Raw genomic sequence first — 22,580 nt, forward strand, 5'->3', positions numbered from 1 at the left:
GACCGGGTTTCAGAGTTAATTGTTAACTACACTAACCCACACATGAGAAAATAAACAGGCAGTTTTCGGTTCATAAGGCTCTAGGCTGCTCGTGGAAACTGTAGCATCGGAGTGAAAATAAGACAGGTGTTGGGGAGAAGCTTGACCTGTAACACCCATATGTTAAGGGAATCATTTGTTTCCCCACTTATTACAGGATAAAGACCAGGTGAATGATTAGCTCTTTGGAGAAAATGGTCAGCCATTCAAAATGTGGCTTTTGACACCACTATCTGATTTCCCCATCATTTGAGAAGCAGGAACATCAACAAGCAGATTTTTGGCATGCTTACCTCACAGTTCCAATGCTTTTATCTCCCTGATGGTGCTCCGCAATGTGTCCTACAGATTGGGATGATTGGTAGTGGTGTGCTGTATGCTGCAGATTGCAACTGTCAAAAAGAGGTCGATACGAACATACGAAAATGATGGGTAGGAAAAGCTGGTTCTTCATGCCTGGAGCATCTTGATTGGACACTTCCTACCCCCTCCCCTCAGCCAGGTAATCTCCTGGGAGAGGAAAAAAAAACAGGGCAAATAATGGGGGAGGGGGAACCGTCTGGAAAATTCCTCTCCGACCCCCTCAGGCGATCAAAACCAATCTAGGACATCACATCGACCATGCATACGTTAACTGTTAATCCACTTATCTTTGATACGATGCGATCTCTGCCCCAGTCAAAAACCAGCTCCCTCTTGAAGGCGTGCAGAGGGTCAGCACACACAGCACACATTACAGAGGCTCACAACTCTCTGGGAAAAGAAGAATCGTCAAACATCTGACCGATTCCAACTTTTGCGAAGTTTAAACGCATGTTCCCTGATCCTCCCCAATCTGTGAAACTGAAATAATCTATCAATCCAGCCCTTTCATTGTTGTATATAATGAGCAGCAACAGCCCATTGCAGACTAATACACAACTAAATGAATGAGTTCAGAACAATTGGAAAATTAAGAGTTTCAGTTGATAATGCTCCAGTAGTTTCCAATATTATTCAACCCTGGATAGTTGTGTCTTGGACTAACTCAGTTATTTCCAACCTCCCTTGTTTGGTTGCCCCCATTTGTAACGTGTCCTTCTCAGTGTTCCAACCCTTCATGAAATGACTTGGTTCCAACCCTCTCCACTATTGTGAAACTGGTTGTTAGAGAGTGTGTGTGAGCAACGATTGACTTTCTCTTCCAATTTTCCCTTCCTCTAAGAAGTACTTCCCCTGAAAACTCCAGCTGAGATGGATGAAACTCTGATTTGAACCACGTGCACACACATTTAAAAGGGTTTTACAGGGCTTTTTGTCTCTAACAAATTGCAGTGTGTAAATTATGTGTCAGTGCAAAATTTCTCACACATTTCAAGTGTGGTTTACTGTTTCACAAGAGCAAGATTTCAGCAATCTGGATTAGAAGGCACTTCCGGTTTGTGTTAGTCAATACATTTTGCCATTTTCTGGGTATAAAGATTGGACAGGTAGCACAGAAACAAGCTACATTCATGCAGAAATGCAGAAGTTCAGTGTTTGATTCTGGAAGTAGAACCGTAGAACCAAGTGCAGCAGCTTGCTCCTGTTTTCTTTACAGGTTTGAGCATGGTTTCTCTTATTTTACTCTGGTTTTTGGCGTTCCCCACACCATCACAATGTAACCTCATCAGTCAAGAAGGTGGGCCAGAGAACTATACCCAGCCCTGACAATGCCGTTATGCAGCCAGTGCTGGCGTATACCATGTGCCAGAAAGACAATCCGCCTTGTTAAAAAGTGCACATGATGATGCAGTCAGTGATGTGATTACGTTGTGCCATTCCCAAACATATTTGCAGGTACTGAATACTTAATGTAAATAAAACCTAAGCCTGGGTTCCAAGATGGTACAGTAGATGAAAGCCCAAGTCCCAAATTGATTCCTGGCCTGTGCTGAATTAGCCAGGACAGCAGTAAAGGCACTACCATTGGGCTCAGAGCCTGCGGGTTTAGGAAAGGAGAAATCAATCGGGGTTCCCTGTCCTCATTGCTATCCAGTGATACCCCCTGCAATGGAAGTGGTGAGAATGTGGTCGGGTGTTGCCTGTTGTGCCCTCCCCACGATCAAATAGCCTGTGAGCACTCACAGTCTTTCACACGTAAAGGAAAAGGTCCTGAAAGGCTGCTGATGACCACATAACTGTACCCCAACAAGAGTTACTGCCCTCAGAAGGGAGAAAAAGAGGTCGGAGACAGGGAAAAAAATAAAACCTAAGATTGATATGAGGCATGGTTATACAACATAATCGGTGTGAGACCAATAGCTTCAGCTTGTGTCAGGCAAGACCCTGGTTCTATATAGGCTGTGCCTGCTGTGAATCACATTGCACCAGGAGAGAACTCTGTGCATTATGTGTTTGCTTGCATGCATACCTTTACTCTCTGGCTGGTAATTTTGTTTTAATAATTTGAGCATGTTCATTAACTTTCTGAAGACTGCAGGAGATCCAGCGCACTGCCTAAGTACTTCGTAAGCGCAGTTTCACATCACACGTAAGCTCTTTCTGCACATGGAGACAACCCCAAGCTGTGTGAGATGGCCTTCCCAGAGAGGATCTCACACTGCTTGGCTTCAGTGCATTCGGGAGTCGGATCAGGACCTTCCCTCAGAGTTACCCTGGCCAGTTTCACGGCACTGCGTCGACGGGGACATGATGCAACCTGAAATACTGCCGAGCAAACAGAGCAGTTTGAGAGTCGAGTCTGCAAGGCCAGACTCTGCGGCTATTGGAAGAAACCACCTGCCCAAACTCTACGAGTGATAATGGCCGTTTAATATTTTTACATAAGTTGTGAAAATCACCGTGAAGATCTGAAAAATATCCAGTCATGTGAAACATTACTGAAACTCCCAGAGTACTTACAGTGATTGCCAATCCTTACTACAGTGCCTCTGCTAGAAATATAAACACATATCTCTTGCATTGGAGATCAAAAGAAAAGCTGTGGGTGCTAGAAGTCCGTAACACAAACAGAAAGTGCTGGAGAAACACAGCAGGTCCATTAGCATCTGAAAGGAGAAAAACTGGGGGTAATGTTTCAGGTGTGGAGCCTTCAGGCTGAGAATGCGTCATTTGAACGAACACGATCGCATCTCTGTATGCTACCATCCTGTGGTGTAGTGCATTGGTGGTTCAATTTGCTGCAATATTAATGAACAGGACTGACCCTCAAAATTGGTGTTTTGAACCCTTGCAGTTGACAAGATGAGTTGTCCTCGAGCCAGTGGAGGCAAGGGCTGATTCCCCACTAAGGCACAGTGGCACTGGCAGGGAGTGCTGGCGAGGAAATCTTGTAGCCTCTGATTTTCTGTCCATTCTATGAGCCCATGATTTCCTGGCCTCAGCTCCCGACAAGGGCTGCTCCACACCTGGAGCACCGGATGGGGAAATCAGCCCAAGTGGCTCAGAACCTCACGACTCCTCGCAAAAACCATGCTGACTTTGCAATAAGTGCTATTGAACAAGTGGACGTTCTGTCAGAACCTTTCTAATCTAATTTTATTTGGTTTTCAGGTCAGTGAAGCTACAGCAAAGCAGAAACCAAAAGTTGAATTTTGCTTTGGTAAGTGTTTAAGTTTGATTTAGACATTTAAATATTAACACTGTGCATTTTTAGTCATCCTTGGAATCTCTTAAGCCTCATTCTCCAGTATAATTGGGCAGGACAAAGCAATTTGGTGGGAAATGCTTGGCTGGTTTAAGTCCTTTCTACCCTCAAAGTTGAATACTTCACATTCCCCAAGTTCTCAAACTGCAGTCATGTTCAATAATGTCCTGCTATTGTGATGGACAAGTTCAGAGGTCAGAAAAACTGACCTGTTGAGAAATAGCTTTCCTCCTGCCTAAGAAGTAATTAAATTATTGCAGAGAAGTCAGGTTCAGGAATACGTAGCCTGTGTCTCACACCACTGGTCTGTGCTTTTCACCACTGAATTGTGGCTTTGTTCCTGTCGGGAACCCAGGGGTTGAGGCCAGGCAGCCGAAGCCAACCACTTGATGGCACAAATTGTACGCTCCTCAGAACTGACTTCCACCGCTGTCATATCACTGGCTTGAAAATCCAGCCGTTCTCTTCCTGCTCCTGCCTGCATTTCTGGTACAAGTATGCAATATGGTCATTATAATCAACAGCAAAATACTGTGGATGCTGGAAATCTGAAATAAAAACAGAAAATGCTGGAGAAGCTCAGCAAGTCAGGCAGCATCTGTGGAGAAAGAAACAGAGTTAACGTTTCAGGTCGAAGACCTTTCATCAGAACTGGAAGATGTTAAAAGGGTATAAAAAGCATACCCTGAAAAAAAGGTTAAAAGACTATAAAAAGTATTATAATCATTATAATACTGTCCGACATTTCTGAGGTGCAATATTTGCATATAAATGTAATCAATTATTGTTATATGACAGGTGCGTATCTCTTTAAAAAAGCAAATTATATGAATCATGCCTGTCACACCGCAAAGAGCTATTTGGTTTCACTGGAAGGTTTCAGAAAAGGACAATTTCTGGAGTTTTTAACTCTTTCAGATATACTGCGCACTGTGAGTGGGTTGAAATCTCAGTAGATTGTGCTTATATTTTCATACTCCTTTCACACATATAACACTGTCTACATACCCTGTTGGCATTCCTAATTTCAGCAATATTTTTCTCTGATTACTGGCTCTTCCTTTATTTTAAAAATGAAACCCTTAATATGATACTGTAAAAAATAGAATTTTGACCTGAAATCCCTATGCCTGGACTCTGAAGTTTACATTTTTGAACTGCTGGTAAATTGAATTGCCCAAAAATAAAACAGGCAGACATCCTGTTACTGAACACGCTCGCCTGGCACAACTGAGGTACTTCAAATAACCCTGCCTCCTTCATGTTGCCAACCCACTCCTGCGGGCCAGCAGCACAATTTTGTCGTTGTTATAAAGGGGTGTTTAAAAGCCACAGAGATATGTTGTTAACAGATTGCAAAAAGCTTTATGCTTTCTGAGGAATGATGTGTCAAAACAGGCATGTTACAGCTAACGCAAAAAGTTAAGCAAACCTGAGACAGCGTACAACCAGGATTTGGACACAAACAAATTGTGACCAAGTCAACTTTGCATCGAGGATTGGGATATGGAAAAAAGCTGCAAGGATTTATATACATCTGAGTAATGCATGAGACAACTCAACTGCATTACAAATGTATTAAGATTGGGTTGTTCAGGTCTGGAGGGCCCCAAGTGAAACAATTACTCAGATTTCATGTAGAGCTGATAGTGAGCTGAAATGACGTGCATTGATGTGGAGATGAAGCAGATGTTACAAATCAGCTAGCATATGATGAAAGAATATGTGGGCAGGTTGTTAAAGCCAAAGAAACAGTCTCCACAAGTTCATCTTGTGTGATCTTTCAGTTTTTCTCCAAATGCAACCTAGAAGTCAAATGTGAGCCAACATCGCTTCTCGTTCGTAACAGATTAAAGAATAAAGGAAGTACAGAATGTTCTGTTTGCTGCTGCTTGTGACACCTTTGTTTTATGGTTATACTGCATTTCAGAGGTCAGGATGGGTTCCGAATGAATTTTTCTTGAAGTATGCCATCTTCTCCCACATCTGTTTCTGGGTCTCGCTGGTGCTGTCCCCAGAGTAGATCCTGGCAGTCATCTCTTGCCGGGCATGATGCACTGCCATCTTCTAGGGAGAGTGTCCTGTAGTACTAAACAGGGCAGTGCTCCCTTCACCCACCTCATGAAGCATCACCCCCACATCATCAGCTATCCAACAAGTGATGTAAAACTCTGCCACTTTTTTTTTTTTTTATTCGTTCACGGGATGTGGGCGTCGCTGGCGAGGCCGGCATTTATTGCCCATCCCTAATTGCCCTCGAGAAGGTGGTGGTGAGCCGCCTTCTTGAACCGCTGCAGTCCGTGTGGTGACGGTTCTCCCACAGTGCTGTGAGGAAGGGAGTTCCAGGATTTTGACCCAGCGACAATGAAGGAACGGCGATATATTTCCAAGTCGGGATGGTGTGTGACTTGGAGGGGAACGTGCAGGTGGTGTTGTTCCCATGCGCCTGCTGCCCTTGTCCTTCTAGGTGGTAGAGGTCGCGGGTTTGGGAGGTGCTGTCGAAGAAGCCTTGGCGAGTTGCTGCAGTGCATCCTGTGGATGGTACACACTGCAGCCACAGTGCGCCGGTGGTGAAGGGAGTGAATGTTTAGGGTGGTGGATGGGGTGCCAATCAAGCGGGCTGCTTTGTCCTGGATGGTGTCGAGCTTCTTGAGTGTTGTTGGAGCTGCACTCATCCAGGCAAGTGGAGAGTATTCCATCACACTCCTGACTTGTGCCTTGTAGATGGTGGAAAGGCTTTGGGGAGTCAGGAGGTGAGTCACTCGCCGCAGAATACCCAGCCTCTGACCTGCTCTCGTAGCCACAGTATTTATATGGCTGGTCCAGTTAAGTTTCTGGTCAATGGTGACCCCAAGGATGTTGATGGTGGGGGATTCGGCGATGGTAATGCCGTTGAATGTCAAGGGGAGGTGGTTAGACTCTCTCTTGTTGGAGATGGTCATTGCCTGGCACTTATCTGGTGCGAATGTTACTTGCCACTTATGAGCCCAAGCCTGGATGTTGTCCAGGTCTTGCTGCATGCAGGCTCGGACTGCTTCATTATCTGAGGGGTTGCGAATGGAACTGAACACTGTGCAGTCATCAGCGAACATCCCCATTTCTGACCTTATGATGGAGGGAAGGTCATTGATGAAGCAGCTGAAGATGGTTGGGCCTAGGACACTGCCCTGAGGAACTCCTGCAGCAATGCCCTGGGGCTGAGATGATTGGCCTCCAACAACCACTACCATCTTCCTTTGTGCTAGGTATGACTCCAGCCACTGGAGAGTTTTCCCCCTGATTCCCATTGACTTCAATTTTACTAGGGCTCCTTGGTGCCACACTCGGTCAAATGCTGCCTTGATGTCAAGGGCAGTCACTCTCACCTCACCTCTGGAATTCAGCTCTTTTGTCCATGTTTGGACCAAGGCTGTAATGAGGTCTGGAGCCGAGAAGTCCTGGCGGAACCCAAACTGAGCATCGGTGAGCAGGTTATTGGTGAGTAAGTGCCGCTTGATAGCACTGTCGACGACACCTTCCATCACTTTGCTGATGATTGAGAGTAGACTGATGGGGCGGTAATTGGCCGGATTGGATTTGTCCTGCTTTTTGTGGACAGGACATACCTGGGCAATTTTCCACATTGTCGGGTGGATGCCAGTGTTGTAGCTGTACTGGAACAGCTTGGCTAGAGGCGCAGCTAGTTCTGGAGCACAAGTCTTCAGCACTGCAGCTGGGATGTTGTCGGGGCCCATAGCCTTTGCTGTATCCAGTGCACTCAGCCGTTTCTTGATATCACGTGGAGTGAATCGAATTGGCCGAAGACTGGCTTCCGTGATGGTGGGGATATCGGGAGGAGGCTGAGATGGATTATCCACTCGGCACTTCTGGCTGAAGATGGTTGCAAATGCTTCGGCCTTGTCTTTTGCACTCACGTGCTGGACTCCGCCATCATTGAGAATGGGGATGTTTGCAGAGCCTCCTCCTCCCGTTAGTTGTTTAATTGTCCACCACCATTCACGACTGGATGTGGCAGGACTGCAGAGCTTTGATCTGATCCGTTGGTTGTGGAATCGCTTAGCTCTGACTATAGCATGTTGCTTCCGCTGTTTAGCATGCATGTAGTCCTGAGTTGTAGCTTCACCAGGTTGGCACCTCATTTTTAGGTACGCCTGGTGCTGTTCCTGGCATGCTCTTCTACACTCCTCATTGAACCAGGGTTGATCCCCTGGCTTGTTGGTAATGGTGGAGTGAGGAATATGCCGGGCCATGAGGTTACAGATTGTGCTGGAATACAATTCTGCTGCTGCTGATGGCCCACAGCGCCTCATGGATGCCCAGTTTTGAGCTGCTAGATCTGTTCTGAATCTATCCCATTTAGCACGGTGGTAGTGCCACACAACACGTTGGATGGTGTCCTCAGTGCGAAGACGGGATTTCATCTCCACGAGGACTGTGCGGTGGTCACTCCCACCAATACTGTCATGGACAGATGCATTTGCGACAGGTAGATTGGTGAGGACGAGGTCAAGTAAGTTTTTCCCTCGTGTTGGTTCGCTCACCACCTGCCGCAGGCCCAGTCTAGCAGCTATGTCCTTCAGGACTCGGCCAGCTCGGTCAGTAGTGGTGCTGCCGAGCCACTCTTGGTGATGGACATTGAAGTCCCCCACCCAGAGTACATTCTGTGCCCTTGCTACCCTCAGTGCTTCCTCCAAGTGGTGCTCAACATGGAGGAGGACTGATTCATCAGCTGAGGGAGGACGGTAGGTGGTAATCAGCAGGAGGTTTCCTTGCCCATGTTTGACCTGATGCCATGAGATTTCATGGGGTCCAGAGTCAATGTTGAGGACTCCCAGGGCCACTCCCTCCTGACTGTATATCACTGTACCGCCACCTCTGGTGGGTCTGTCCTGCCGGTGGGACAGGACATACCCAGGGATGGTGATGGAAGAGTCTGGGACGTTGGCTGAAAGATATGATTCTGTGAGTATGGCTATGTCAGGCTGTTGCTTGACTAGTCTGTGGGACAGCTCTCCCAACTTTGGCACAAGTCCCCAGATGTTAGTAAGGAGGACCTTGCAGGGTCGACTGGGCTTGGTGTTTTGCCGTTGTCGTGTCCGGTGCCTAGTGGTCCGATGCCGGGTGGTCCGTCCGGTTTTATTCTTATTATGACTTTTTGTAGCGAGATTTTACAACTGAGTGGCTTGCTCGGCCATTTCAGAGGGCAATTAAGAATCAACCACATTGCTGTGGGTCTGGAGTCACATATAGGCCAGACCGGGTAAGGGCGGCAGGCTTCCTTCCCTAAAGGACATTAGTGAACCAGATGGGTTTTTACGACAATCCGGTAGTTTCATGGCCATCATTACTGATACTAGTATTTTAATTCCAGATTTTTATTTAATTAATTGAATTTAATTAATTAATTGAATTTAAATTCGCCAGCTGCCGTGGCGGGATTTGAACTCATGACTCTAGATTTTAGTCCAGGCCTCTGGATTACTAGCCCAGTAACATAACCACTATGGTCACAGACTCTGTTTTGTGCATCAATGTTGGGTTTGCTTTGCTTCATTTTTCTGTTTCATTTCTTCCCACCACCGCACCAACCCCCCACCCCGGTTTAAAATCCACACTCAACTTTTACAAGGACTCTCAGAAATTTGCCCTTATGTGCAGCCACTTACCCTTAGGTGGTTGCATCTCTTTGAATGCGAGCAGCAGCCCTTAAAGAGCTGCTGGCTGGCCGGATATCCCAACTGCGCAGCAAGAATGTTCCCTGTGCCTGGGCCAAGGTGTGCAGGGAGCACGTGCAAATTATTTAGACGAGCTGACCTCACAAATTCAAGTGAGACCAGCTGCCCTGTCAGAATGAAGCATGGTTCGGACACTGGTCCCCAGTCCCACCAGCACTGCTCAGCGAATGGATAATCTGCCTTTGTACAGCGTTCCGGTCTTCGGTGTTTATTGTCTCGGATTCATGTCTGTTTTCAGCCCTTTCTGGCTTTGACAAATTTGGTGGTGGGGTTTTTATCTTAAGTTTCAAAATGCCGATTTGCGCTCTTAACATTTCTGTCACGTGCCCTTGTGATGATCGCAGACTTCTGTGCTAGTGCAATGAGGGAATCCCACCTGAAAAGACAACCAAAAATGCCTGGGAGGAGTAGTTGTGTAGATGCAGGCAACAAAAGCGATACCAAGCAGGAGGTCGACATCAATTTCAATGGACAGAAAGCTACGTGAACCACAAATCAGCTCCGCACCTGAATTTCCTATATGTATGCTCGTCGTACGACACTGTGCAGTGGAAGCATTAAAATCGTGATATCGTAAGATCTCCTTCAGGAGTGGACTTCATGCTAAACATAGCAGGACAACCAGGCCAGATTCCCCCTCCTATTTGAAGTTCAGAGCCCATCTCAGTCCCACTGCATTTGATGCAACCCTACTTCCACACTGCACAATACATCCTTTCCATTCTGCAGAAAAAGGATATGTTGTTATCCCTCGGTAAGGAATTCAGTTTCGATCAATTACCGTGAAATGTTTTGTCCTGACTTCTTCTCAAATATTTTTCATGGTAGTCACACTTTTGGTCACGTGGAAGGGACTGTTATTGGAAATCATTTGTTAGTGCAGTGTTCGTGGGAACAGATTATAAAGATATCCTTACAGTAAGAAGCTCTGTACTTTAAAAAAAAATTTGAACTAGTTTCACTTCCACCTGTTCACTCCTACAGATTTAAGCCCAGCCATTGCTGCTGTCACAACAGGGCAAATTCCTGCAAGAATAAAAAAAAACCCAGGCCACACCACTGCGCTAGAACATGCTCATATTAGAATAGAGTAAATGGCTCAGTTGGTAAAAGAAATGCGTAATTGGAGAGTTATATGGATGAGGTGGTCCCTGGGAATCTTGATAATCAGCTGTTGCTGTTCCGAACAATAACCCTTGCTGGAAGTTGCATGTGTGGGTATTGCATGGGCTCAGCTGTGATGGCCCAATATTTTGCCAACACTCACTGTCCAGATCTCTCACATGAGGAATACCACTTGGGCCAGATACCAGGGGTTGCCTGGCCCCCTGTGGAACAGTAACCCAGTAAGGAGACAGAGCCTTGAAGAAAGAACGGGAGAAAATCCGACAAGAGAAAAAAAAATTATTGTTTCTTTCCAACTATTTGGAAAATATCCTTCTTTATGGCTTTCCTGCACTGCACGCTATACCTGGCCAAGAGTCGACAGGTGGCTATTCCCAGTACACTGCCGATGACCAGCCCCGAGTGGGTGCACAAGCCCTGGGGTAACTTACCCCACTTGCTCCATCCCTGGACAGCAGAGCTCTCAAATCAGCTGCTCCTCACTTGGGCGATGAATCCATGTCTTATAGCTCCATGCCTCCCAGCTGTATTGTAGATTGTAGATCAGTGGCATGAATTCTTACTAACTGTTTACTTGTTCAACGCACTGTACATGTATTTTGTTGATCACGGTCTAACAAAACCATTTCTCTTTTAATTGCAGTTATAAATGCAGGTTTACGCCGCTACTTCCTACAAGCCAATGATAAGAATGATTTACTTGCCTGGGTTGACGCTTTAAACAAGTCATGCAAAATTACAGTAAGTGATATTTTTTCCTACTGTCCTTCCCTTTTTTGGAGTTAGAATGAGGGCAGGCAACTTCCACTCGCACTTCAGCACAGATCACCTTCCTGCACCGCATGCTACCTCTGGCCAAACTATTGAGCCCTGTGCTAGGGGATTCCCTACAGCAGCCAACTTGCCTTCTGAATGTTCCATAGGTCATAGGAACAGGAGTATGCTATTCAGCCCCTCCAGCCTGATCCGCCATTAAATTAGATCATGGCTAATCTGTACCTCAACTCCATTTACCCACCTTTGCTCCATATGCCTTGATGTCTTTTCTTAATAAAAATCTATCGATCTGAGTCTTGAAAGCTCTAATTGTCCCCCAGCAAGTTTGCGCACAGCAAGGTCCCACAAACGGCAAATGCAGGAATGACCAGACTAAAAGCAGGCAATGGTGGAAACATTCTACAGATGTTGACTGACCTGTTGTGAGAACAGATAAGTTCACATTTCGGGAGCGGATCCTTCTTCAAAAGAAGTAGGATGGCACGTTAATACAATCAGAAAATGGGAAACAATATATTTAGATATGTATATATATTAAGAACATGCACAGACAAACCCAGGGAAGAACGATGTAACAGATTATCTGAGTAATGTAATGAGGGTTGGTAAAGCCACTGATAAAACCACATTGTATCAGCTTGAGCCAGAACTGCTCCAATTAAAAGGAGCTGCAGACAGCAGCGGAAATTAGTGAAATATAATAAACAAGTACACAAGCCTCAGGGTAATAGTGATCCGAATCTTGGGACACAGCAGTGAGCAACAAACATTAGACATTAAAAATCCATTGCCTAATAAATACACTGAGCACCGAAATCAGCAATGCAATGGCAATAAGCAACAAAACAAAATGGATAAATTTAGGTTTTACTCCACTTTGACGTTTTGCAATTAAAACAGAAAATGCTGGAAATACTCAGCAAGTGAGGCAGCATCTGTGGAGAAAGAATCAGAGTTAACGTTTCAGGTCATTGACCCTTTAACAGAACTCGAAAGGTCATTGACCTGAAATGTTAAAGGTTTTGATCCTTATATGCAAAATTATCACTAATTTTTACTTTTGATTTCTAAATTATTTTTCTCCCTTTTATTTATCAGCCTCCATTCTCCAGCTGGGGGGAGGGAGGTGGGTGGAGTGTGGGGCTTGCCAGCATTGGGGTGGAATGTGGGATTGGGTTGCACCAGGGTCGGTACCTGTGCTCTGACAGCATTGGCTGGGATCTGGCAGCATGTAGAGGGGAGGAGAGGAGTCCCAGGTGCTGACAGCACTGAGGAGGGGTCTGGCAGGGCTGAGAAAGAAGGGGGTCTTGGCATCTGGCATCGATGGGGATGGGGAACATTTGGTAGGGGCGGGGGAGGAGGCACACTGGTGCGCTGCACAGGCAGGGAACGAAGAGGACTCCGACTGATGAAGCAGCAGTGGAAGTGAGTGCTCTGCCTTGCCCTGTAATAAAATTGGACGCTGTCGGGCCCACATATAGTTGACGTGCCATTCTGACCAAGTGTCAAACTTTCACCTCTTGTACAACAAAACTTTTTTACCAGCTGAAGTACTTTTTACTTGGCTGAATGTTTTTTTTTTGCACAGAACCTGACTCTGAGTGGCCTGTTGAGCTCCCACCAACCTGACCAGAGTGTCAGCAGGCTATTTCCGGTTCAGGAAATGACATTTTTTTTCCTCTTCATGTCTTGAGTTTCCTGCCATCACCAGTAAAATGCCTCTGGTTACAAAACTGTCATTTACCACCCGCCCCCCCAAAAAATACGACCATTGCTGTGTTATGCTTTTGTAAAATTTAAATTGACGCATGTAGTTGATTAGATTTGAGAATAAACTTGTGCTGGTGTGGTACTCAGTAAGTACCACACTGATAGGGATCTATCGCTGGGTTATTTCATGGTGGTGAAAGATCCTGTGTGCAAAAACAGGGCCTTTCTTCCAAGTGAAACAAAGCAGGTAACGCATCACCCCATTCCAGTCCATCACCGGCATCTCCACATCAGTGTTCTCTTTTGTTATACGTACATTTTCATTGTCCTATGAGGGAGAGAGAGTCGGGGAGAATTTCTGAAACATTAACTGATAACAATTCATTGACTTTAAAAACAAATGTAAGTTACAAAAACAGTGGCAGGGGATCTGTTCCGATATCGGTGCTCCTTGTGCTATCAGTCAGTAGAAGGATGTTCAGTTGAGTGCGTTGTGATTGTTAGCTAGAGTTTGGAGGGTATTGTGGGGCTTGCGCCCAAACACAATGCTGTCAAAGTTTTGGAGGTGTTATTTTTGCAACTGATAAAATCGAACATTTCTCCGACATCATAGAAATTTCAGGATGCTTTTCACACGGGTTCCAAAGGGTTGAGTCTTGTACTATTTTGTGAAAACTCACTGAAAGTACAAATAGACTTCATGAACAGCAACAATTGCTCTGTGACGTTCACAGATTTTTTTGTGGGTGCTAATTTGCTTCATAATTTACATACTTGGTGGCACTTATTAAATAGTGCAAGCAGTTTCCTCAACCTCCTGAGACCACAAAGCTGACTTTTCTGAAACTCTACATCAATGAACTGAGTGATACATCTATTTCTCACACTGTGGCTAATATAAAGAAATATAGCCCGTGTGTGATCTTTGACCTCTAATAATTTGGGGCCTGGATATAGGGTAGTACTTTAGTTTTCTTGCTAAGTTTTTTTTTTCCATTTTATATTTGCAGGTGCCAAAGGGCAAGGTGAATGACCCACAGCCCAGTGCAGAAATAAAAAACCCTACAACAGAAGCCCAGACTGGGAGAAAACAGATTCCATACAAGACTGAAATCATTGGAGGTGTTGTAGTGCAAACACCCATCAATCAGGTGAGAACTGACTATCCCACTGAAAATTTATTTGCCTCCTTCTTCCAAATTTTGGAATCAGTATTAAATGCAGTTTTGGTGAGTTTTTTTTGGGAGGGGTTTAAATATTCGAAGTTGAGGTAAAGAACAGCCAGATGCGGTGCTTCTTGCACTCTGCCCCCGCAATATGCCTCAACCCCAACCCAATGGATGAGCAAGCCTCGCTATACTAAGAGTAGACTTTTTCCACATGCCACAACCCCTCTGAACGAGATTGCCAGTTTACTGCCAAATTATATGGGGTTTTGCATTTGGACCCACACCAAGCTTCTTTCACAGGGACGACTGCAGTTCTTTGAGAGAAGAGACTTTTAGCCCATCGGTCTGCAATGAAAACATTCCTGAAACCAACACCATTAAAAGTACACACACTTCCCGCAACTGGTAATAGTGTGCTTCATCAGTGCCGTGGACTAGGTTACTAAACCAGCAGATTTGCATATAGTGATAAGAGGGTGTAAAATGTAGTATAATCTGATCCCAGCACCTGAGGTGTATGCAAAATTTACTCAAATATTCATCAGCTTTGCAGGATTCACTTGAAACACTTCCAAGTTTTGGGTCTCTAAACCCAGGTCTTAACTAATCTGACAAGTTGGCAGTTTTGCCACTGGACTGTGGAAGAAAATATTCCTTTCATGCAAACACCTATTTAACTGGCTTGTGCAATACCACTTTTTTTTAAAAAAAGAAACCGATTGGCATCACGAACTACAAGTGCAATTCATACATTGAAATACAGCAACATCTGGCTTGGGTTGTGTTATAATGTCATTCACGGAGAGAGGGCCAGACTTAATATTTAACAGTTTCAGACTGCAGTTCACAGTACACCGGCCTCATGTGACAGGAAGAGACATTGGGACTGCCATATTTGGCCGTGTGCATAACACGGCAGGAAGAAAACTGTTATTTATTAAAGGCAGAAGGTAAGACAGTTATTTTTTCTGCAGTGATAGAAAGTAACTAAGAGATGGCTATTTTTGCAGCATGATACATTAAGGAAGCCAAAGTTGAGAGTGTATTAAATGGGAGAAACCAACAGTAAGATTTTAATGTATCACACAAAATAAGACAAAGTGGGGCAGTTGATCACCAGTATTTTTCACATAATGTAGCAAGTTTGTGGAATAGTCACAGCAAACAGTTAATGTTACTTATTAACACATTTTAAATTCCTACATTTATCCATGCAACCTTTAGCATCAGAGATGATCAAATAATCTGTGGGTAACTAATGGCTCCTGAACTGCTGGGACAATGGAACTGTCAGTCAGTCTCTGTTCAGTGATGTAGATTGTCAGATTATTTGACCAACAGAGAAACTTTCAAACAGCATCTTCTCAAATTGGGTGGAGCCCATGATAGGGCAATTTCTACAGACTTAAACTGCAGTGCTGTGCTGCCCAACCCACCAGAAAGAAGCAAACTCAAATTGGCTCAATGTTCTTCAAGAAATCTGCATTAACAACTGAATTAAGGTTTTCACTTAGCGTTGCTGATTTTGCACGCTGAGACCCAGGGAGACAAATTGGACTCAGTGTGAAGATCAAGGATGGATGGTTGAGTGGAACTCTCAGTGGGGCAAGTTCAAAGCTATTGCTCTTCATTGTGCCCGTGACAAAAAAATCCACATGGGATTTTTTTTTTAAAAGCAACATGGGTGCATTTAATGGCAGGTAAGATTTTACAATAGGTGGAAGAAGATGGGTATTTGGCAGGCAGAATAATCCGGGGGTGGGGGGTGGGGGAGAGAGAGAACATGTAGCATCACATTTGTTGCCCTTTGTGCTGGCACGTGTCCAAATTGCTGGCTGTGTATCCAGTTCCTGAGGTGAGTTTGGATATCCAAATTGACACCTGTAGCTCAAATAGGTTTTGCCCCTATTAGTTTCTGAGCCGACCTGACCTTATTGAAGGTACTTCTGATCCATCTTTTACTTTTGTTCCTGCCTCATGTGAGTGATCTCCATGCACCATTCCCCCACCTCGTATCTGTCATCCCCAAATGTCCTCAAGGCATGAATATCTGCGGAGGGCCAGAGAAATGGAAAGTTGGGGTTCGAGAGGGGGGTAATTCTTTCCAAGGACAAAAAGTGAAAGCAAGGGTTTGGCCTGTCAGCGGGATGTGTCCAAGGAAGGACATAACAAAGGGGTCTTTGAGGGTTCTGCCACAGATGGAAATCTTGGCAGAGTCAAAGCCTCGTGTGATCACAGGATTGAGGAAGTAGCCATATGTGCGACTGGGGAATCACCGTGAAGGGAGAAGCTGAGGGGAGGCGAGTTTGAAATCACCAAAGACAAGGAGTTGCTCAGTGCAGAGACCAAGGCCGGGCAGAACATGGAAATTTCAGTGAGGGGGCAGCACGTGGTGAGGCAAGTAGGTCCATGGGAAGCCACAGTCTCCTGGAATCTTGCGCGTGGGTAGCTGGGGAGGAATTTCCCAGAATTTTTCTTGAATTTGGTCACAGGTTTTTTTTTCTCCCCCTCCCCCACAAGTGAGCACACCACTAGCAGTTGGCCTTGTCACGTTGTTCTCTCTGGTGAATGGGGTGAGCACTGATGGGCCTGATGATTTTTACTCACCTTCAGGGGCCGTGTGGGAAATTGGGAGATTTCCTAAATGCCCTAGCGAATGGTTCCATCTGGCTGTATTATGGGCGCCCCATCGCCCCATTATTCCGTGAGAACCCTGCACTCTTTCGGAGGGGGTTGCCAATCCACCCCTTGCTCACCTTTCCTTTTGTATTCTCGTTCATATAAAGACCACGAGAAAACAAAGTGATTAAAACTTTCCCAGAGTTGCTAAAATAAAACATTCAAGTCAAATAAAAACGAAAAGCAAATTTCACACGTAACTTCACATCTGCCAGAAGTTCAGTGAGATGCTGCAAGCTTTATTTTTTAACACTCAAACTGCTGATGTGGTTGGGCTCAGGTTGCTGTCATGTGACGAGGGTGAGTTGATAAGGTGGTTGACCGTTGATGGTTAACGTCTGGTTCGGTTATCTCATCAGCCAAGTCAGTCACTTGTGGCAACCACAGAACAAAAATTACTAATTTAGAAATTATATTTACATTGGGCTCACATCTGCACCACTCTTCCTCATTTGAAAAAAAAAATGTTCCTTTAACCATTTGAGTACCAGAACACCCTATAAACGGTTTTTTAAACACACGCACGTAATGTTCCACAAGAAGTTTGCAAACATTTTCTGAACACCTCTCCCGGTGAGCATTATGAAATAAACTAGCTCACTTGCCGGGGCTACAAAGTATTCCTTCATTATTTAGGATTACTGGAATACGAGAATAATCAGATAACCGAACCAGACGTTAACCATCAACGGTCAACCACCTTATCAACTAACCCTCGTCACGTGACAGCAACCTGAGCCCAACCACATCAGCAGTTTGAGCTTTTAAAAAATAAAGCTGGCAGCACCTCACTGAACTAATGGCGGATGCAAAATTACATGTAAAATCTGCAGCCTGTCCGGGGGTTAATAACCCTTACACTGCCAGCAGGCCCAAGGGAACAGTAGGCTCTGTTAGTTTTTTAAGTTTTCAGCTCACGCACTTTCACATTATGATCACAGTAATAAAGCTCAAATGCCAGGAGCAGATAATTAGTATAATAATGAACCTAAGCTGCAAGAATCAGCACTTAAAATGCAATTTAAGTAAAGGATTTAAAATGTGACAATTTCTACTAACCTTGTCTCCCCCTTCAGGCCTGTTTATCTCCTTGTCAGTAATCTTGCCTATTTGCATAAAATCACAGAATCTTACAGCACAAAAGGAGGTCATTCAGCCCATCATGCCTGTGCCCGCTCTTTGAAAGAGCTGTCCAATTAATCCAACCCCTTGCTCTTTCCTCGTAGCCCAGAATATTTCCTTTTCATGTATTTATCCAGTTCCCTTTTGAAAGTTACCAGTGAACCTCTGGCACCACTTCACTATTTCCTTATTCCTTCCGGAATCTTTTACATCCACCTGAGAGTGAGATAAATGACCAGTTAATCTGTTTTTGATGGTGTTGGTTGAAGTGCCAGCCTAGTTTATGTGCTCAAGTCCAGAAAAGGAGCACACGGTGTCTGTCAGTACACTTGAGACCTTCCGCGACCGGTGAGCACTGCAGGGACCGGAGGGCATGGTGGACGCAGCAAATAATATTATTTAATTTTATACATTTCCTGTGTTTTACGGTTTAGTTTTCTATTAGTTGTGCCCCTCTAAAAAGGGGGCACTTTTGTTAGGTTTTTTTTTGTTTGACGACATTGACGTTGGGGCAACCCAATGTCTCCTTGTAGTTTAATTAAGAAAAGGCAAGGGTCACCAATGCTAAATGGTGAAGTCTCGGAGGGCTGCTGCCTCTCAGGTAACTGGACCCCAGGGTGAGTTCCCCCGTTTTCAGGAATGGAGCCAAGAAAATTCTCTCCCTCTATCCAACACTGCGCCTCTACCAGGGGTCAGCAGGGCGAGATTATCCAACAAAATGAAAAATTATACTGCAGTTTTTTTTCCCCCAATAGTTTGCGAACACTTTTTAAAGCTAAGCTTCTATCGGGAAAAGAATAGTTTGGATCAGGTGTGTTGTGCAGAATGCAGTGGAAAATTTCAGCTTCATCAATCACATTCTAACAGTGAGAATTATCTTATTTGGTCAATCATATCCGTGCAGTTGCCCAACTCAATTACGATCTGCGCAGAATAAAACCACTTCAGCTTTCAAAGACTGGGAACTGTACTTAAAGGTGAAAAAATGTTGCATCAGGTTTTGTTCTGTGACATGTGCTGTCGTAATTTTCTTTTTACAGAAGTGTCTTGAATCTGCTCTGCATGGAAGAAATTCAGCACCTCCCAGCAGGAAATGATTCTTGATGGGAGGGCAGGTGGGGGAAATAGCGCTGATCCACATTCCCTTCCCTTACTGAGGGCATGGGATCCGTGAATTTACACTCTTGTCCCCTTGAGCACTGACCACTGATCTGGTGCTGGTACCAAGGCCAGGGTTTAAATAATTTAGAATCACTCGAAAGGGCTGATTCTGTGATCTAACACTCCCAGTGAGGAGTGGTGTTTGTAGGGAGTGGACTGTAGGAAGTTACAGGTGATTTTTCATCCATGGAAGGTGCGCTCCCTGCAAGCGATGCTCCCCTGCGGGAGAGCTGGATTAAGAGTCACCCCTTACACTTACTTGAAGATGTGAAAATATTTTTTTTCAGAAAGACATTATTTTCACATGCTCCAATTTACTGCTGGCAGACATTGGTGCCAGCTGCTGCCATCGAAGTGGTCTCTCCTCATGCGTGAACCTAAGCAGTAAGAGTAGGTGGGGCATTCAGCTTAAAAAAGCATCACCAACCGAGCCTCATTCTGCACACACTCACTTTCCACCGGAGTCACGAGATAGTGGGAACTCTGGCTGGTTCTTCCCCCTCTGCATTACACACCGCGTGTTGTGTTACTGAGCTACACAGACCAGAGGGTCCTGGGTTTAATGTTTCCTACATTGCAACATTGACCACACTTCAAAAGTACTTCATTGGCTGTAAAGCACTTTGGGATGTCCTGAAAGGTGCCGTATAAAAGCAAGTCTTTCTTTCTGCAGACGAAGGGTGCTGAAGCTAGCAGCTATGCTATTGCCCCAGCTGAGAGCTCAGCACAGATTGGAAAATCAAACCTGTGCAGCTCTGGTCTGCGTAGCTAAGTAACACAACACGAGGTGTGTCTGCCCACTAAACCATCGAAGGAAGGGTAGTCAGGCAGAGGTCAAATGTCAGGAGTTTTATGGTGCTTTCTTCTCGTGGTTGTGCAATGTGGTGAGGCGGCTGGTTCTCTGACTTCACCCTGTTTACATTACAGAACAGATTCAGAGCACTGGCACCAACACCAAAACATCATTGTGGGGGAGGCATGGCTGTACAGCCCAGCAGCTTAAAAACACTGCCATCCAGTACAGAGGGGGATGAGAAACCATGAACCTCGTGCTTAAATTGGAAGTTGTTGTGTATTAGAAAGTGTCACAGTGAGGTTGATGAGAGGAAATTTAATATGGTTTCTTCTGTTAATGAGGAGATTACAACCAAGATGAAAAACATGTGTTAGAATGAACAGACACTATGGAGAGTTATATAAAGAAGTTATGGAGAGTCTGTTTATCTTCTGCTTAGTTTTTATTAGCCTCTGTAACAAACATTTTATATTTTTCCTGAATGTAATTTTTTTTTCAAGTGTCAGAAATTGTCTGCTTTTCAGACACGAGAAAAGATCTTTCGCTTCTAAAGGGGTTAAAATGTCATGGGAAGCCCCAAGTTTTTTTGAGGGACTTTTGAACACTGACACCCTCTTCACACACTGTTAGTAGAATAATGGTACAATGGTTTGTGTCCGGAACAAGCTGAGACACAGAGTTAACCACGAGTTCAACTGGAGTTGCTCAAGCACGCACTGGGCTCTGGGGAATCTCTGACACACACATTGGTACCTCCTTCACAATCTCTGCAAGCCTGTCCTCCCATTTTCCACTCTCGATAAACTTCAGCTCATTTAAAACTCTGCTGCCTGTATTCTAACCTGCACCAAGTCCTGTTCACCCATCACCCCTTTGCTCGCTGACCTACATTGGCTCCCAGGCCGGCAACACCTCAGTTGTAAAATTCTCATCCTCGTGTTTAAATCCCTCCATGGCCTCGCCCCTCCCTACCTCTATAACCTCCTCCAGCCCTACAACCCTCTGAGAACTCTGTGTTCCTCCAATTCTGGACTCTTGCGCATCCCCCGTTCCCTTCGCCTCACGTGTGTCAGCAGCCATCTAGACCCTAAGCTTTGGAATTCCCTCCCTAAACCTCTCCATCTCTCTCCCTCTCTCTCCTCCTTTAAGACCCTCCTTAAAATTCACCTCTGACCAAGCTTTTGGTCACCGGTCCTAATATTCTTTGGTTCGGTGTCAATTTTTGTCTGATTACGCTCTTGTGAAGGGCCTTGGGACGTTTTACGACATTAAAGGTGCTATATAAATGCAAGTTGTTGTTGTTGTCTGTGCCCAACCTGTGAGACACCTGTACCTGTTGGAGTTTCCTCCAGCCGCACCCTGTTGTCATACTGCCAAATATGAAAACAAAAGCCCCTGGATCCAGTGTTCTGGTGAAATTACCACGCAGTTAGTGTCACCAGAGTTCCCTATCTCTTCCTCAGGATCCTCGGGGCAAGAAAGGAGCAGAGCAGGGGATGAAGGGTGGGGGAGCCTTGAATTCTGTTTCCTTTATTGATCAAACGGAATCGATCTGGCATTATTCCAATTTGCCATAAGGACAGGCTGGCCAACTCTATAGACATCTTTGCAGATGCCGCTAATGTCATTACAAGGTGCACGTAAAAACAGGAAACAAAAACCTTTTGGAGGTCTTGCCTTTTGTTTTAACAGGGTACAAACTCCTCCTTTGCTTTCCAAGTTATTTTCTTCTCTTTTCTTTGTCTCCCCTGAGCTGCCAGAAGGGTGGGTTAGTGGCCTTGTTTCAGACCTCTGCTGGTACCACGCTGGACTGATCCTTCCCTTGTGTAGAAAAGCAGCTGGCCTCTGATTGACACTTCCTCACAGTGACGTAACTGAAAGTGGGCACTCAGCAGTGTGGAGGGAGTCCAGCAATTCACATACTCACACGGTGACTTTTGGTTTTGAGATGCAGCATCACAGTCGGCTGTCCACTTTACAATTAGTACAGTCTGAAAAACCAGTGGCATGTCTGGAAACCTCTAAACTGTAAAACAAACACTGGACGATGCAGTTTATGCCTGAACTGAACAGGTTTCGCACAGACACAAATGGACGAATTTTTTTTGAAGATAGTTCATTATCATTATTATATGCAGCTGCAGGTGCAGTATTGAACGTGTGCAAGGAAGACACAGGAGCTCAGATTACGGATGGATCTCAAGGGCAGACTAGTGGTGGGAGAGGAAAGTTGGACATAAGTCAAATTTGAAGAGAAGGGGACCATTAAAGAGAAGTGCTACAATTCTGGAAGCCTTTGGAAAACCTCAGATGGTATCTCAACCCTTTGTCAGCCTTTGCCAAAAAATTTAAGGGCAGGGGAGCAAGAAGAGACAGCTCAAAATGAAGGGAAGGGAGACCCAAGATCCAGGCAAGTGATGAAGCCAACTTGCTGAGGTGGAGGTGGTGGCATTGGTGGTGCATGAGGTAGTTGCCCTCTGTGCTATGGCACCATCTCCAATAGGCCATCTTCGCAGCATGCCTGCAAAGAGGTGGTACCAACCCTCATGCCGAAGCGGAAGATTACGGTCACCGGGTATGTTTACCTCATTGCTGCATCGTAGCTGCAGGTATCCTTCGATCAGATAATACAGCAGCTC

At 45.1% G+C, this 22,580-nt stretch overlaps 1 protein-coding gene across 2 annotated transcripts in view; it reads left to right on the forward strand.

Moving 5' to 3' along the window:
* The window catches only part of LOC137335789 (pleckstrin homology domain-containing family A member 2-like), an 87,770-nt gene that overhangs the window by 47,975 nt on the left and 17,215 nt on the right, over nt 1-22,580 (forward strand). For both annotated transcript variants that reach the window (XM_068001200.1, XM_068001201.1), the window contains exons 4-6: nt 3,574-3,622; nt 11,171-11,268; nt 14,025-14,165. In XM_068001200.1, the coding sequence (XP_067857301.1) occupies nt 3,574-3,622; nt 11,171-11,268; nt 14,025-14,165 (288 nt within the window). The remainder of the gene's footprint in view (nt 1-3,573; nt 3,623-11,170; nt 11,269-14,024; nt 14,166-22,580) is intronic.

This window comes from Heptranchias perlo, chromosome 20 (genome assembly GCF_035084215.1).
Source record: "Heptranchias perlo isolate sHepPer1 chromosome 20, sHepPer1.hap1, whole genome shotgun sequence".
In the NCBI taxonomy this organism is placed as follows: Eukaryota; Metazoa; Chordata; class Chondrichthyes; order Hexanchiformes; family Hexanchidae; genus Heptranchias; species Heptranchias perlo.